The 15,973-nt window shown below is 41.6% G+C and overlaps 1 protein-coding gene across 1 annotated transcript in view; it reads right to left on the bottom strand.

The window, feature by feature from the left end:
• CNTNAP2 (contactin associated protein 2) overlaps nucleotides 1-15,973 on the bottom strand; it is a 1,271,576-nt gene that overhangs the window by 175,794 nt on the left and 1,079,809 nt on the right. The window contains exon 16 of the mRNA XM_029062825.2: nucleotides 2,784-2,954. Within this exon, the coding sequence (XP_028918658.1) occupies nucleotides 2,784-2,954 (171 nt within the window). The remainder of the gene's footprint in view (nucleotides 1-2,783; nucleotides 2,955-15,973) is intronic.

The following is a 15,973-nucleotide window of genomic DNA, read 5'->3' as shown; positions in this document are numbered from 1 at the left end:
ACAGCAAGAGCACAGCAGTGTGATGGTCATTATGAGGAAATAACTCACAGGTTAAAGGTTATAGGGAATCCCTGAACCCTCTGACCTGGAAAGAATTTGTATTGGTCATGATGCTCCCTCAGGTCCAGGGCAAGCCAGGGCAGTCAGAGCCAATAAAAATAATACTAATAATTGTAGTATTGGTTAAGCACTTACTCTGTGCCAAGCACTGTGCTAAGGGGAGGGGGAGATACAGAATAATCAGACCTATCACCATCCCTGTCCCATTTGGGGGTCTCAGTCTAAAAGGTAAGTGAGAGCAAGTATCACATCCCATTTTACAGATGAGGAAACTAATGTTGGTATTTAATGTTGGTATTTGTTAAGCGCTTACTATGTGCCGAGCACTGTTCTAACCGCTGGGGTAGACACAGGGCAATCAGGTTGTCCCACGTGGGGCTCACAGTCTTAATCCCCATTTTACAGATGAGGGAACTGAGGCACCGAGAAGTGAAGTGACTTGCCCAAAGTCACACAGCTGACAAGTGGCCGAGCTGCTAAGACAAAGAGGAGCTGCATGGGAATTTCACCTCATGAGAGTGAAATTCTGTGCTCTGCTCCAGTCCCAAAATGATTCAGCCATGATGCAAGAATGTGGGAACTGGACTTGAACTTGCCTTTCTTTGGTTTTGGCCTTACTTGACTTCTGGAAGGTAGAGGAGTAGAGGAGAGAGTTGCACATGCTTATTGTCTGGTACATACACTTATCTATGTACACTGCTTGGATTTTTATTCCAAGAACATGAACTCCCACTTGTGTCCCAGTTGATGAAAAACCCAACTGTTGTACTTGCTGGGTTGGTGGACTCGTCCCCTATAAGGGATAGAGTTTGCCCAACCTGGGGCTGGGGAACCGAGAAACAGCATGGCCTAGTGGATAAAACATGGGCTTGGGAGTCAGAAGGACCTTCATTCTAATCCTGGCTCTGCCACTGTCTGCTGTGTGGCCTTGGGCAATTTGCTTCACTTCTCTGTGCCTCAGTTACTTCATCTGGAAAATGGGGATTAAGACTATGAGCCCCATGTGGGACAGGGGCTGCGCCCAACTTGATTAGCCTGTATTTACCCCAGCTCTTAGTACAGTGCCTGGAAGATACTTCTTTAATAAATAACATTAAAATAAATAAACAAAAGCAAATGGAGGCCATCCCATTCAAGACCAAATGCCACCTAAGCCATGTCCACATTTCCCCGTCTGCCTAGAGGGGAATCTTTACATCAGCCTGGATTGGTGCAAGGCTCAAAAGTAAAGCTATTGTTGAATTCGCTCTCCTGGGCTGGAATATAAACATGCAGGCATGGAAAGTACTTGCTACGAATCCATCATGAAGAGTAAAGGATGAAAATCTCTGAATTTCTCTTGTTCACAGCAAAAGTGGGCTTTTTTTCTACAGAATCACAGTGAAGCATATACTTTGCAAAAGTACTATAAAAAGGATTGCTCTGAGTTGCTTCTGACTCCCAGGCCCGTTCTCTATCTTTTAGGTCATGCTGCTCCTCTTACCTGATGCAAACTTTTCAAAAATTTCAAGAAGACACTGTTCCCCTAACATGCTTATCCTTGCCAGTGTACAAACTGCCTCAATTTTAAAGGTGGATCAAACCATCATTATTTAATGTTACCCTAAGCAAAGACAAACCATAAAGGCAGGGAGACGCTTTTAGCTAAAGTACAAATTTATTGTTGGCATTTTAGGGTCCTAGAAATACAAATTCAGAATGATTATACCTATTTACAGCCTCTTGAGCACTCAGGCATATATGTGTGCACTCCATTTACTTATTTTGACCACTCTAGTTGTCGAGAGTTTTGTGTTTTGTCATTTCTGCTTGAGTGAAAGCTTCTTGTGAACAGGGAATGTGCCACCTTTTTATTCTGTACTCCTCAAGCACCTACTGCAGTACAGTGCTCAAGGGGACACTCAATAAATGATGCTACAACGGTGACTGTTACTTCTGTTATTACTACTACTTTCTCCCCTTCTCTTTTCTTTCCCTTTTCATCTACCTCTTTTCATTTTCTCTCTACCCCCTTTATTATTACTGAACAATTACACCTCCATGATGAAGTAAACCACTTCAAATCAATCTACCAGTAAATGGCATTTATTGAGTGCTTACTGTGTGCAGAGCAGTGGACTAAGCATTTGGAAAAATACAATAAAATGGGGTTGTCGACCCCTGCCCACAAAGAACTTAAAGTCTACAGGGAAAATAGACATTAAAAATAATGTTCAGATAGGGGAAATAGTAGAGTATAAGGATATGGTGGTGTTGTCTACAGTGTGGAGGACACGGTTTGGGTGGGAAGATGAGGATTTAGGTTTTAATTTAACTTCATGTGTGTGTAATTTGTATGATGGGCACACCACCTATTTGAAAGTTTCACTGTCTTTTTTTGGCTCTTCTGCACCAGAGTTTTCAGATCATTAATGTAGATGATCTGGGAGGAAAACATAATAAATAATCAGCAGCATCAAGATAAACAAGAGTTCCTTCAAAGGAATAGCTCAGTAACAAACACCTGCGGTGTATGAAACAGTCTATTCAGGTATTTCTAACAGAGTTGAGATAATTCTCTAAAATGACTGATTCCCCAGAATCAAGACTACAGATTTTTGAAGGATTGAGAAAAAAAAAAGTTCTTTTCATGTTCCTTAACGCACGAAGACAAAATGGTGGAACAGTTCCCTTCACATAAACAACTGGAACAATTAAAGGCATTTTTCATAAAATATACTTACATTTCAGCTCAAGTTTGATGAAATCTGTATTTCCCAGATTCTCAAGAAACACTCCATCTGAGGCGGATGTTTTGAAATAGAAGGAGATGTCAGCACTTGTTTCCCCTTGGAAAGTGGAGAAGTAAAGGTAGGATGATGGGGTATAGAATGAGGCAGCATTCCAGTAATTCTCTGTGGGACGAAAGGAAACACCATATTTCAATTTGTTTGGAAAGCAGAAACAACCTAAATAGTGTGCAATCCTGGGGATTCTACAGAACTCCCCAGTTCCGCCTCATCTTTCTTCACAGTGTATCTGTTGCCGAACTTTCCAAGCTCTTAGTACAGTGCTCTGCCCACAGTAAGTGCTCAATAAATACGATTTAATGAATGAATAACAATTCCCCTCAAGAAAACCCAGCTTTTGTTTTCTAAAAGGATTATTTGACTTATTACTGGATACGAGATGGTCTATTTTCAAATCACTTTCCTAAGGAAAAGCCTCTTACTTCAAAATCACACTTCAGGGTTCATTTGATGCTGTATTTACGGAATTAAATTTTTGGAAGTGATTTTAATCAATATTCACATCTTCAAATACTATATGAAATACAAACTTTGGGCTATACAGCTACTGAGTTGTAGAGTGCTACATTCTCATTTATGCTTTATATATGTATCTGAAATAGACTTTTTTTCCCTAAATTTAATACTGACTTTTGTACATGCATGATGCAAAATGAAAATGTTATTATCTTAGGATTGTTCACTGTAGGCTTGTAAAGTACATAACTGCATGAATAATGGAAATACAGAACTGAACAATCTAGATTCCCTGATTTCACAAGGGTTCTCTCAAATAGAGATTATCTTTTGTCAAATTTTCAACCCAGCCGATCACCCAGCCAAGCTCTGAAAATCTGTAAATCTACTGTTGGAGTATCTATTTTTGTAAAACAAAAAGCACTAAATAATTGAAAATGAATATATATGTACATATGTATACGCCTCAAACATGCATATTATATATATACACACACACAATGATAATAATAATAATTGTGGTATTTGTTAAGTGCTTACTAAGTGCCACGCACTGCACTAAACTCTGGGGTAGATACAAGCTGGATTGGACACAGTCCCTGAGCACACAGGGCTCAAGGTCTTAATCTCCATTTTACAGATGAGGTAACCGAGGCACAGAGTGATGTGCCCACGTCAGACAAGTGGCAGAGACGGCATTAGAACCCAGGTCCTTCTGACTCCCAGGTCCGTGCCAGATCCACTAAGCCATGCTGCTTCCCTGAAAGTTGAGACATGTATATATATCTCAAGTAGCTATAATCACTAGCGAAAATGATTCAGTCCTTAAATGGGGAAGGATCGAAATCCAATATTCTGGAGAGAGACTGCCAAAAGAGTAAAGGGATTAACAAAAAAGCATGTTTTAGTGAAAAGGCCACAAATTTAATCCTGGCATTTGAATGGACATCACCGGTCATATCAGTCTGGCCTAGAATTATTCATTCACTCTCCCAGAGCAATGCTGAATACCAGGCGAAAAGGGGAAGAATGGTGAATTCATTTGTCTAATGACCTCGGCACCCCTTGGGAAGTATTTTGGAGACTGAAACATTTTTTAGCTTTTATTTGCTTGGCTGAGCTACATAATATCATAGCTGATGCTCAGTAACTTTTGGGTTCTTGAAACGGCCATAAGATTGCCTCAAATCAATTCAATACGTTATTAATGCAGCTAGTAGAACAATGGGGTTTAAATGCACCCCTTTTCACATTTCATTATTGATCTGCTTCCTAGAGACCAGGGAAATTAAATCTAAACAATCACAAACTGGAGTAGGCTTCTGATTCAGTCAGTCTGAGGGATGAAAACATCCCTTACCGTATGTCTCCACAAGAATAAAATTGGGTGACTCCAAAATGCTGCTGAAATTTCCTGGACTTCGGCTGCAACACTGCATAACTATTACCAAGGTTAGATCAGTTCATTCTCTTCTCGGGACCTCGCTGAGACTTTCCCTGACATTTGGCCAGTGCGAGGCAGAAGGTTGGGATTGTGCAATAATCCTTAATTACCAATGGAACCCTGAGGGCAGCCTTCTCAACGGTGGGATCCACGGGTATTAACCTAAGTGGATACTGATATGCAGTTACCAAATGTGTATAAAATTGCCTCATTTACAAGCTTAGCTGACTATTGAACCGTGAGACTCCAGCAGTGTGAGCCCTTGGTCCCTGGTCTTATCGCACAGAAGAGATGTTCCCCCTTCAATCCTCCGGGCCTCTCATCAGCCCCTCTTTCTCCAGCCAGAAGGAGGAGGAAGTAGGGGCAGCAGGAAGCCGCCTCAACTTTTATTACTTTCCAAGAGCTCTGCAGGCTGTGTGACTGATCGAGGCTGCAGCTCTGACTTTTGGGACTCTGGGCCACGAGGAGTCCGAAATGCTTCTCCTCTAGTCACCATGTTCTATTCCTCTTGTAGTATTTATCATTGCCCTTGTCATAATAATTATGATGATGGTGATGGTAATTGTTAAGTGCTTATTATGTCCCAAGCACTGTTGTAAACATTGCTTTGGGGTTTTCATTCATTCATTCATTCATTCATTCATTCATTCATTCATTCATTCGTATTTATTGAGCACTGATTGAGTGCAGAGAACTGTACTATTCACACAATTCAAGTCCAATTCAGCAACAAACAGAGATAATCCCTGCCCAACAGTGGGCTCACAGTCTGGAGGGTGGGGAGACAGACATCAAAACAAGTAAACAGGCATCAATAGCATCAATATGAATAAGTATGGTTAAATATTTTCTTATGGGCCTGTTACCTGTCAATCAGCAAGTCAACACTATTTACTGAGTGCTTGGTGTGTACAGAGCACTGTACTAAGCACTTGGGAGAGTACAATATAAAAGACACATTCCCTGCTGATCCCTCTCCCTTCCCTTCCCTTTATAGATTGTGAGTAGGTCAAGGGCCAGGGACTGTGTCTAATTTTCTCCCATGTATTTTTCCCAGAGCTAAATGCTCTGTACACAGTTGTTGCTTAATAAATATCATTACTACTGCTCTACTACTACTTGAGTTATGGTACTGCAGGACTCCCTAGTTTGGAATCAGTTAATCAATGCAGTTTTTTTGAGACTGTAAACCCGTCAATGGGCAGGGACTGTCTCTATCTGTTGCCAATTTGTACCTTCCAAGCGCTTAGTACAGTGCTCTGCACATAGTAAGCACTCAATAAATACCACTGAATGAACTGTATTTACTGAGTGTTTTCTATGTGCAGGGCACTGTAGTAAGCACTTGGAAGAGTACAATACAACAGAATTAGCAGACACATCCCCGTCCATAATGACCTTGAAACTCAAGTACATGGAAAAAAGGGCCAAGTGTTCAAAATCAAAATAAATTCAAATTGCTTAAAATCTGAAATTTTATGACTCCAGAAATCAAAACAATAACCAACTAAATAAATCTGAAACATTGGAGGATATGGTGGAAATTCTGAATTTCCCTCTTATAAGACTTTTATTAGGAAACTTGGGCAATTGGATGATTCAGTTTTTTAAGATTTTTTTTTTAAAGAAAATTTGATATTTTTTGACCATTTGATTTCAATTGTTTATTTTCTGCTGATTTGGCATGCGACACTTTGAAAACGCAACTGACCATTCTAATAATAATAATGATAATGATGATGGCATTTGTTAAGCGCTTCCTATGTGCCAAGCACTGTTCTAAGCACTGGGGCAGATACAAGGTAATCAGGTTGTCCCACATAGGGCTCACGGTCTTAATCCCCATTTTACAGATGAGGTAGATGAGGCACAGAGAAGTTAAGTGACTTGCCCAAAGTCACACAGCTGACAAGTGGTGGAGCCAGGATTAGAACCCTGGACCTCTGTCTCCCAAGCCACACTCTCCACTCTTTCCACTAAACCATGCTGCTTCTCTTGCAGGTAGGTCAAAATCCATAAACACAGCAGAACCACAGCTTAGTTCAGAGCTAGCCAACATCAGGCTTGGGAGTATCTGGAAACCCTGGGGACCTATTTGAGCCATCTTTTCTACAGTCCCTTAAATTAAATCAATCAGTGAATCAATCCATGGTAAATATTAGGCACTTACTGGGTGAAGAGCAATCTGGGTTCTAATTCCATGTTCTGTCACTTGTCTGCTGTGTGATCTTATAGGCACTGCTATAAACTCTAGGGCAGATACAGGATAATCAGATAGGACACAGTTTTATGTCTTACTCTTTTTTAATGATATTTGTTCAGTGCTTACTATGTGCCAGACACTGTTCTGAGGTAACTGAGGCACAGAGAAGGGAAGTGATTTGCCCAAGGTCATACAGCAGATAAGTGGCAGAGATGGGATTAGAATCCAGGTGTTTCTGACTCCCGGGCCCAGGCTCTATTCACTAGGCCACACTACTTCTCAAGTCTACTTTATGCCTGCAAGGAATGTTAGACAGTGGTCATCAGTAGGCTTCCTCAAACCCACAGCTTCATTTACGGATAAACTGGATTTGCCAGGTTAGTCCCAGATATTTGGTGGTTTCACTGGGCAATTTTAGAAAAATAGGAAAAATAGTCCCAGGATTGGGACTGTCCTAGATAAACAGGTCAGCTTCCCATGCAGCACCACTCACCTATTTTGGCTTATTTTAAATGCTTTCACTTTCATAATGGGGATAGAACATTCTCAGGATATGCAGAGTTTGGGCCCTTCAGCATTTTGGGACCCAACTAAAGAATTAAGATAATACTGTATCCTACAGTACAGTCAGTTCTCTCAGAGTACGTGCTTTCATTACACATTTTGGACAGAAGCAGAGTGACTTAGTGAAAAGAGCACGGGTTTGGGAGTCAGAGGATGTGGGTTCTAATCCCAGCTCCGCCACTTGTGGTGATGATGGGATTTGTTAAGCGTTGTCTGCTGTGTGACCTTGGACAAGCTACTTAACTTCTCTATGCCTCAGTTTCCTCATTTGTAAAATGGGGATTAAGACTGTGAGCCCCACATGGAACAACCTAATTACCTTGTATCTACCCCAGCACTTAGAACAGTGCTTGGCACTTAGTAAGTGCTTAACAAATACCATAATTATTATAGAATGCTGTTGAGGAACTGGGGAAGGATTCTTTGACAATGGTTATTTGCCCAGATAGAATGCAATGGGGATGAAGGGAAGACATGTCTGTGTGGGAAGCACACTGCACATAGCCCGAGCAGTAAAACAATATTTCTTCTCAATTTGTGGCCTTTTGGCAATGTAATTCTCGCATCGTAGGCCTGACGGTATGATTAAAAACCCTTGCCCGCCTGGCAGATATGTTTTTTAAAAAATCTGCAGCCGACACTACCGAAAGTAAAATAAAGCCAACAGTCATTTTATATGTCCGTCATTGATCGTTACTGGCCCAAAGACACAACCATCTGCGAAGCTGATCTGAAACAGAACATCGGCCACTTTGGGGATAACTTTCCACACACGTGAAAGGCGACTAACGGTATAACAGCTGCCTACTCCCTGCACCCAACTGCTGTTGTTGGCCTAGTGATAATTTACTTGATTCTTTTCCAGTTTTTGCCATTTACCTTTCAAATAAGTGACACGAAACATTAATATTTACATTTAAAAGTCACTCAACATTCTCAGAGCTTATGAACCTTGTGCCAGCTCTAATGGCAACCGAGTCACCAACTCGTACAGATGAAAGGGGTTGAACATCCTTTGTACTGTTCTCTTGATTTAGTGCCTCTGCCCGTTAGCCTTCCTTTAGCTCTCATCCCTTCTGCTTCTTTTCTTTTAGCATGATTGAAATTCATGCTCTGACACTATCAATTTCCCTTTTTACGTTCTGCCTCACTGAAATGGAGAATGGCAAAAATGGAACCGTAAAGACCTTGGTGCTTTTAGACCTGCACAGAAATCACTGGGGAAATAATATGGGAGTGACAGGCGGCCCTTATGTATTACGACAGACCGGAAAAACCTCCAGGGCCCACATCTGTAGCAAAACATACTGTATATCAAAACCACCGTGAGAATAAAACCTAAGAAAAAGCACCCCATTCCAGCAAAGGATGGATGTGTAAATCACAAACTGCTCTAGACTACAAGGTAATGGGCTGAGATTACCCATGCAAGTATGCTCTACAAATTAAGTCGTTCCTTTCATTCTAGGAAAAAGAATACCCCGATCTATTCATAGACACTGTAATTTCAGTACTGAAAACCACATCACATTCAACATGGCCTGGGTGAAAGACGGGCTCCAGTTTCTGGAAAGACAATGAAAAGCTTTCTGTTGGAAAGCTCAACAGAACTGGGAATCCACTTGGACCCAAATGGCAAATTACAATGGCCTTTTTAACATAAGGAAGGCAGATGCAGATGAAATTCAATTGGGTTTTCTTCAAGGTTTCCTGCCTAACTTTAAATGTACTGTAAATACCAGGAGGAAGCAAAAAAAAACCCAATACAAATCCCATTAAAAAGTCCCACTGATTTAAGAACATATTGACTATCTTGGTCAGTGGGAAGTGAAGATAATTTCTGATGCCAAAGGATTAATGAATTAATTTTAAAGCACAGCAGAGGCAGACACTCAAACATGAATGACTCAAAAAAGAGTCAAGGATTAATTTCCATTTTACAGCTATGATCTAACTTTGGCATTCAGAGCAAGGTAAGAGACGGCTGCATGCCCAGAATCAAATTTATTGAGAATATCTACTATTCTGAAGATGAATTCACATTAAAACAAGAAAAGGTTTAAGGAGTTACAGTGTCTAGTGAAGGTAGTTCAAATTTGATAGGGAATAAATGTGAAGCATAATCCGGTTTTTGCAAACAGTTAGCCACTCTAGCTTGCCAGCCGCAAAAGCAGGACAATTGAAAAACACACTGCATTCTGACCTTTTCCAAGTCCAAGGGGCTTCTGAAAAGGAACTAGGGCTTTAAAATGCAGATGTGAAAGTTTACAAAGGAGTGAATGACATCTGATGAAGTCAACCTACCATTTCACTTCCTTCTCAAAAGCATAGGAAGTTTATAGGGATTCATAGTCTTGGGAATGGAAGTTCTGGGATGCCAGATCAGAGGCTTCACAGTGCACAAGCATTTAAGTTTTGCCAAGGAATCGTGTCTCACTTCATATTTTTGTCGCGATGAGAGGGAACAGCTTGGCAAAACACAAAGAAGCTGAACTGGCTGTCAGCACGGCTCATTCAGCTTTGAATCCGAGGAGGCTTTTTTCCTCAGACTTCACACTGAGGTGAGCCGGTCTTTTGGGCTGCCAGGAAAAACCAGAGCTTGTATTTAGGAATGGCATTGCAGCGGACAGGAAAAGAAGATGCATATTTACTTGGAAGTTAACCTCAATTCTGTGATTTCAAGCACTTATGTACGTAGCCGTAATTTATTTTAATGTCTCCCTCTCCCTGTAGACTGTAAGCTTCTTATGGGTAGGGAACCTTTCCACCTATTCTGTTTCATTGTACTCTCCCAAGCACTTAATACACCGCTCTGCACATAGTAAGTGCTCAATAAATACCATTGATTGATTCAGCTTAACATTAAGTTCTAAATGTATTCGACTTCAATTTTCCCAACTTGCTTCACCTACTTCAACAACTGCTTTGCGGATGTCTGTGACAGGAAAGGAAATTAGGTTTGGAACCTCCTTTTTTATGGTACTTGTTAAGCGCTTACTATGTGCCAGGCAATGTACTAAGCACTGGGGTAGGTACAAACTAATCAGTTTGGATACAGTCCAAACCTCTTCTGATCTTTTCCTCAGGGAATGGGGGTGGGGTATGAATGACTGTTTTTCGCATTCAAATTCGGCACCGCTCATGGTGGGAATCCCATTTAAGAGAGAGAGTGTTGCCAATAGGGATACACCCAAGAATCACCCCCCCCCATCTGCTTTCATCCTTTTCCCTATCAGGTGACGACTTCCTCCCTTATTTGGCTGTTCAGATTCCAGGAACGCTGCCTCTCTCCAGCCATTCACGTTAAGAGTTTGGGGAAAGAGGAAAGAATGCCACACTCCCAGCCCACAGTGTGCTTGTGTTTTTGCCCGAGCGGTGATAAATTGCACCGCATCATCCCCACTCTATACTGTCTTTCCCTACTTAGTGGTCACACCCATTACAAGATGGCTGGCAGGGATTGCGATGCCCTTACCCAGTCAGTGCAACATAACACCCATGTGGGTTGTACTTAGGGAGGTGTATCTTTTCTCGCTGATGGACATCACTGGAAGCTAGAAACAAACAGAATAACTACCCACCCTAAAAAAAAACACCCCAAATTTCCTACAAACAAGTGCCAACAGGAGAATCAGTCTCAGGTGAAATTAGTGGATAGACAGACGAGCTCTTTTTTGTGGCTATTTTGACCAATTTTCCAGCAGGGTGGCAGGCCCAGGGCCATTGTCCCCATAGGGCCCATTGTGGCCACTATGAGTTGCATCTTGGCTACCCTGGCAACACTCCTGCCTGTTCTTTCATTCATTCAATAATATTTATTGAGTGCTTACTATGTGCAGAGCACTGTACTAAGCACTTGGAATGTACAAATCGACAAATTTCCCCTGACAAAGCTTTTCCCTGACAAAGGCTCAGTTGGGAGCATGTGTGCAGAAAGATTTATGTTCGCTGGGAGTGGGAGGGATAGGGATGGAGATGGAGAAGTTGGCCAGCTCCCCTGCCCAACAGACCTCGATTTCTACTGCTCCAAGGTGATAATGATAATAATGATAATAATATTGGTATTTGTTAAGCGCTTGCTATGTGTCAAGCACTGTTCTAAGCACTGGGATAGATACAAGTTAATCAGTTTGGACACAGTCCCTGTCCCGCATGAGGCTCACAGTCTTAATCCCCATTTTACAGATGAAGGAACGGAGGCACAGCGAAGTGAAGTGATTTGCCTAAGGTCACACAGCAGACCAGTGGCAGAGCCAAGATTAGAACCCAATTCCTTCTGACTCCCAGGCCTGTGCTCTATCCACTAGGCCATGCTCCTTCCACAGCCTTTGCCATCATCCAGTGAGGGCACTGGGCTCCACTTCTGCTTCTTCCCTCAGCTGTCACATGTCTCCTCCTGGGCTCCTCCTGGGCTCCTGTCTGACATACCCTTCCAGAAGTGATAGAGTAAACGGGGGGCTTAAAATCAAAATTCAAGATTGATGCAGATTGATTGATTAATTCAATTTTGAATCAAGATTCAAGATTGGTTCAAGATTGATTCAGCCAGTCAACTGCATTTATTGAGCACTTACCGTGTGCAGAGCACTGTACTACGAGCTTGGGAGAGTACAATATAACAGATATATTCCCTGCCCACAACAAGTTTACAGTCTAGACGGGGAGACAGACATTGAAATAAATAGATAAATTACAGGTAAGTACTTAAGTGCTGTGGGGCTGGGAGGGATAATAATAAAAATAATAATAATAATTCTGGTATTTGTTGAGTGCTTATTATGTGCCAGGCACTGTACTAAGTGCTGGGTGGATACCAGCAAATCGGGTTGGACACAGTCCCTTTCCCACATGGGCTCCCAGGCTCAATCCCCATTTTGCAGATGAGGTAACTGAGGCACAGAGAAGTGAAGTGGCTTGCCCCAGGTCACACAGCAGGCAAGCGGAGGAGCCGGGATTAGGATCCAGGTCCTCTGGCTCCAGGGTCCATGTTTTATCCACTAGGTCACACTGTTTCCCTGTTCTTCATTTTCCTCTGCCCCTTCATTTTCTTCTATACCTATTATGCCTAAACACCACCACCCTTCCACAGAGCAGTTTCAGGGGAGGAGTAATGAGAAAGTAGAGCAGGTTTCTATGGAAACTGGGCCAAATTCAACTTTCTAAATGGATTGTGCTCAGATCAAAGAGACAATATGATGAATCTCTACAACAGGTCTACTGAACTCATGAGTCAACATTATATTTAACTCACTAAATGAAGCACGGTAGGAGATACATGCCAAGAAATATTAACTGACAATCCAAATTTCACAGTGGTCAGTAAAACAACTTTTCTCATAGTTTTAGCATTGTTGGAAATGATTTTGAGTCCCTCATGAGATGCATCTCTACCACAATTGAACCTTCATTGACAGTGACCCACTGCCATAAAATGTCACTACCTTCTTCCCTGAAAAGACTGGCATTTGATTCAGATCATTTTAATGCTCTCCCTGTTAAATCCCAAATTACTTTTCACATCTACCTCAAAAGGAAATACCATTCATATTAAAAAAGAAGAGAAAAAACCCCATCATAGTTCTAGCAAGACCATTTATTCTGTACTGAAAAATCCATATTTTGATATTTGTTTATCCAGGTATAATCAATGAATGATATTTATTAAAATCATTGTATTCAGACCACTGTATAAAGTGCTTGGGAAATACAGAAGGGTTGGTAGAATAGACACGATCCCTGTCCACAAGAAGCTTATTATGCTTGGCTTTGGTATTAGAAGAAGACACCATTGATGATAAAATTTATCTTTGTGTGTGTGTGTGTATGTGTGTGTGTGTGTTGCTATTGTTGCTGCAAAAGCCTATGTGGGGCCTATATTCCCATCACATTGTTCATTTATTGTGTTGTAAGATTTTGACAGTACAACATTCACAAAGAAAGTTATTATCCTTCCCTGGGGCCCAGGCATTATTTTAATTTTGAACCTGAATCCAGATCTTCTATTCTCTCCTTCCTCAATCATTTGTATTTATTGAGCACTTACTATGTGCAAAGCACTGTACTAAGCGCTTGGGAAAGTACAATACAATAACAAAGAGACATACTGCCTGCCCACAACGTGCTCACAGCCTAGACGGGGAGACAGATTTTAATATACATAAATAGATAAATACATAAATTACAGATATATACATAAGTGCTATGGGACTGGGAAGGGGGATGAATGAAGGGAGCAAGTTGGGACAATACAGGAGTGGGAGAAGAGGAGAGGAGGGCTTAATTAGGGAAGGCTTCTTGGAAGAGATGCGCCTTAAATACGGCTTTGAAGTCAGGGATAGTAACTGTTTGTCTGATACCAGGAGGGAGGGCATTCCAGGCCAGAGGCAGGATGTGGGCGAGAGGTCGGCAGCAAGATAGACGAGACTGAGGTACGGCGAGAAGGTTAGCATTAGAGGAACAAGGAGTGCAGGCTGGATTGTAGCAACAAAGCCTAAAATTAATATACTGAATCCTCTTTTCTTCTCTCCCTGTAGTAGAACACTGAAGACCTACCTTTCATAATATTGAGTCTTTGCAACTACTAGATTTGGGTTTCCTTTAACCAGCATAATCCAATCATAGCAAATAATAATTATGCTGATCTGAAAAAGAGTTAGTTCGCTGCCCTTCTACAGAATAGCCTTTGGTTAGCAAATTGTATAAAATGTTATTTTTCATTGAAAATCCATACAAAATGATTGCCCTTACAGCTAAAATTTCAGGTGCTGTTAGAACAATTAAGGAAACCTTAGAAAAATGAAATTGAAAATGATAATCCTCTTGTGCAATAAAGGAATTACAGATTCTTTGACTGGTATTTTGTCCACAATAAAAGACCTTTCCCATTTTCTATTTTGCAGTTTTTTACGTACCAGATGTTGTAAGAAAGGATCTTCAGGGAGACCTTTCCCTCCTCTCTCTCACTGTTTTTCAGGCTCTGCATAGTTTATCCTCTCCTTTGTGGGAGGTGTTAATGTTTCCGCATCTCTTAAGGACCACTCTGGAAAAGTGGAGGAGGAAAACTCCGAGGTCTTGAGCAGACCAAAGATTGGTCATAAAATCCAAACCACTGGTAAGCTCAGCTCCTAGACTGCCAGCTAACTGTGGGCAAGGATTGTGTCTTACCAACTCTGCTATATTGTCAGCCAGTCAGTCAATCTTATTTACTGAGCACTTATTGTGTGCAGAGCACTGTACTAAGCGCTTAGGAGAGTACACTATAACAGACACATTCCCTGCCGAGACCAAGACCTGATCTTGAGACTATACGTTCCTTATGAGCAGGGAATGTGTCTATCAACTATGTTGGATTAAACTCTTCCAAGCATTTAGTACAGAATTCTGCACACAATAAAGTATTCAATAAATATCATCATCATTGCTAATGATAATGATGATGGCACACAGACTTATCACGGGAGACAAGTTCACTCTAATTCCTTACCATCATTCCACACTCTTAAAGCCCGCCAATATAGTTACAACAGTCTTGCCAGCTGGCTCCATCAATAAATCAATAGTATCTATTGCGCTCTTCCTAGGTGCAGATACCTAGAGAGAAGAAGGGGTGACTTTATTATGCTGCCTCATGTGAAAGTCTGTCTCATCCCCTCTGGCCATGACCTTCCTCTGTCTCCAAAAGTGGGTGGGAGGGGGAAGAGAGAGAGGAAGGGGGAAGGAATCCTCGGGAACATGAAAATGACGAGAGGAAGATAATCCAACTCTTTGCAGACACCAAACCCATCTATCATGAGGAAGATGCTCTATTAGCCATGCTTCCCAAATAGCCTGGGGTCACAGTCACGCCACCTTGCATAATGTTGTACCTCTGGACATAGGCAGTACTGAATAGAGAAAGTGTTTGCTATTCTGCAAAATAAAAGATTGGCCCCAAAGGGGATCTATTATTTGCACTGGAAGACATGTTAGGTTGACAATATTTCATCAGACGACCACCAGGAGACATGGAGTTCTGGTATTTAAGAGTTTACTATGTGCCAAGACTACTAAGTGCAGGGGTAGATACTAGATAATCAGGTTGGAGGACATAGTGTCTGGGCAACTTATGGTTCACAGTCTAATGGAGAGGAAGAACTGGTATTTAATCCCCATTTTACAGATGGGGAAACTGAAGCACAGAGAAGTTTAATGACTTGTCCAAGGACACAGAGCAAACAAGTGGCAGAGCAGGGGTTAGAACCCAGATCCTCTGACTCTCAGGCCTGTGCCCTTTCCACTAGGCCAACATGGAGTATAGTATTGGTCTCATATCTGGAAAATGACCCCAATGAAACAGTGAACACTGGGAATGCCAAGTGGGAAGGGGCTGAAGTATGTGAGCATTCAAGCAGAGAACACTTTTTACAATTTTATTTCCATAAATTCCATTCAGGCCACATGAGATTATTTTCTCTGGGG

This window comes from Ornithorhynchus anatinus, chromosome 4 (genome assembly GCF_004115215.2).
Source record: "Ornithorhynchus anatinus isolate Pmale09 chromosome 4, mOrnAna1.pri.v4, whole genome shotgun sequence".
NCBI lineage: Eukaryota > Metazoa > Chordata > Mammalia > Monotremata > Ornithorhynchidae > Ornithorhynchus > Ornithorhynchus anatinus.
This window is presented reverse-complemented; position numbering and strand designations above follow the sequence as displayed.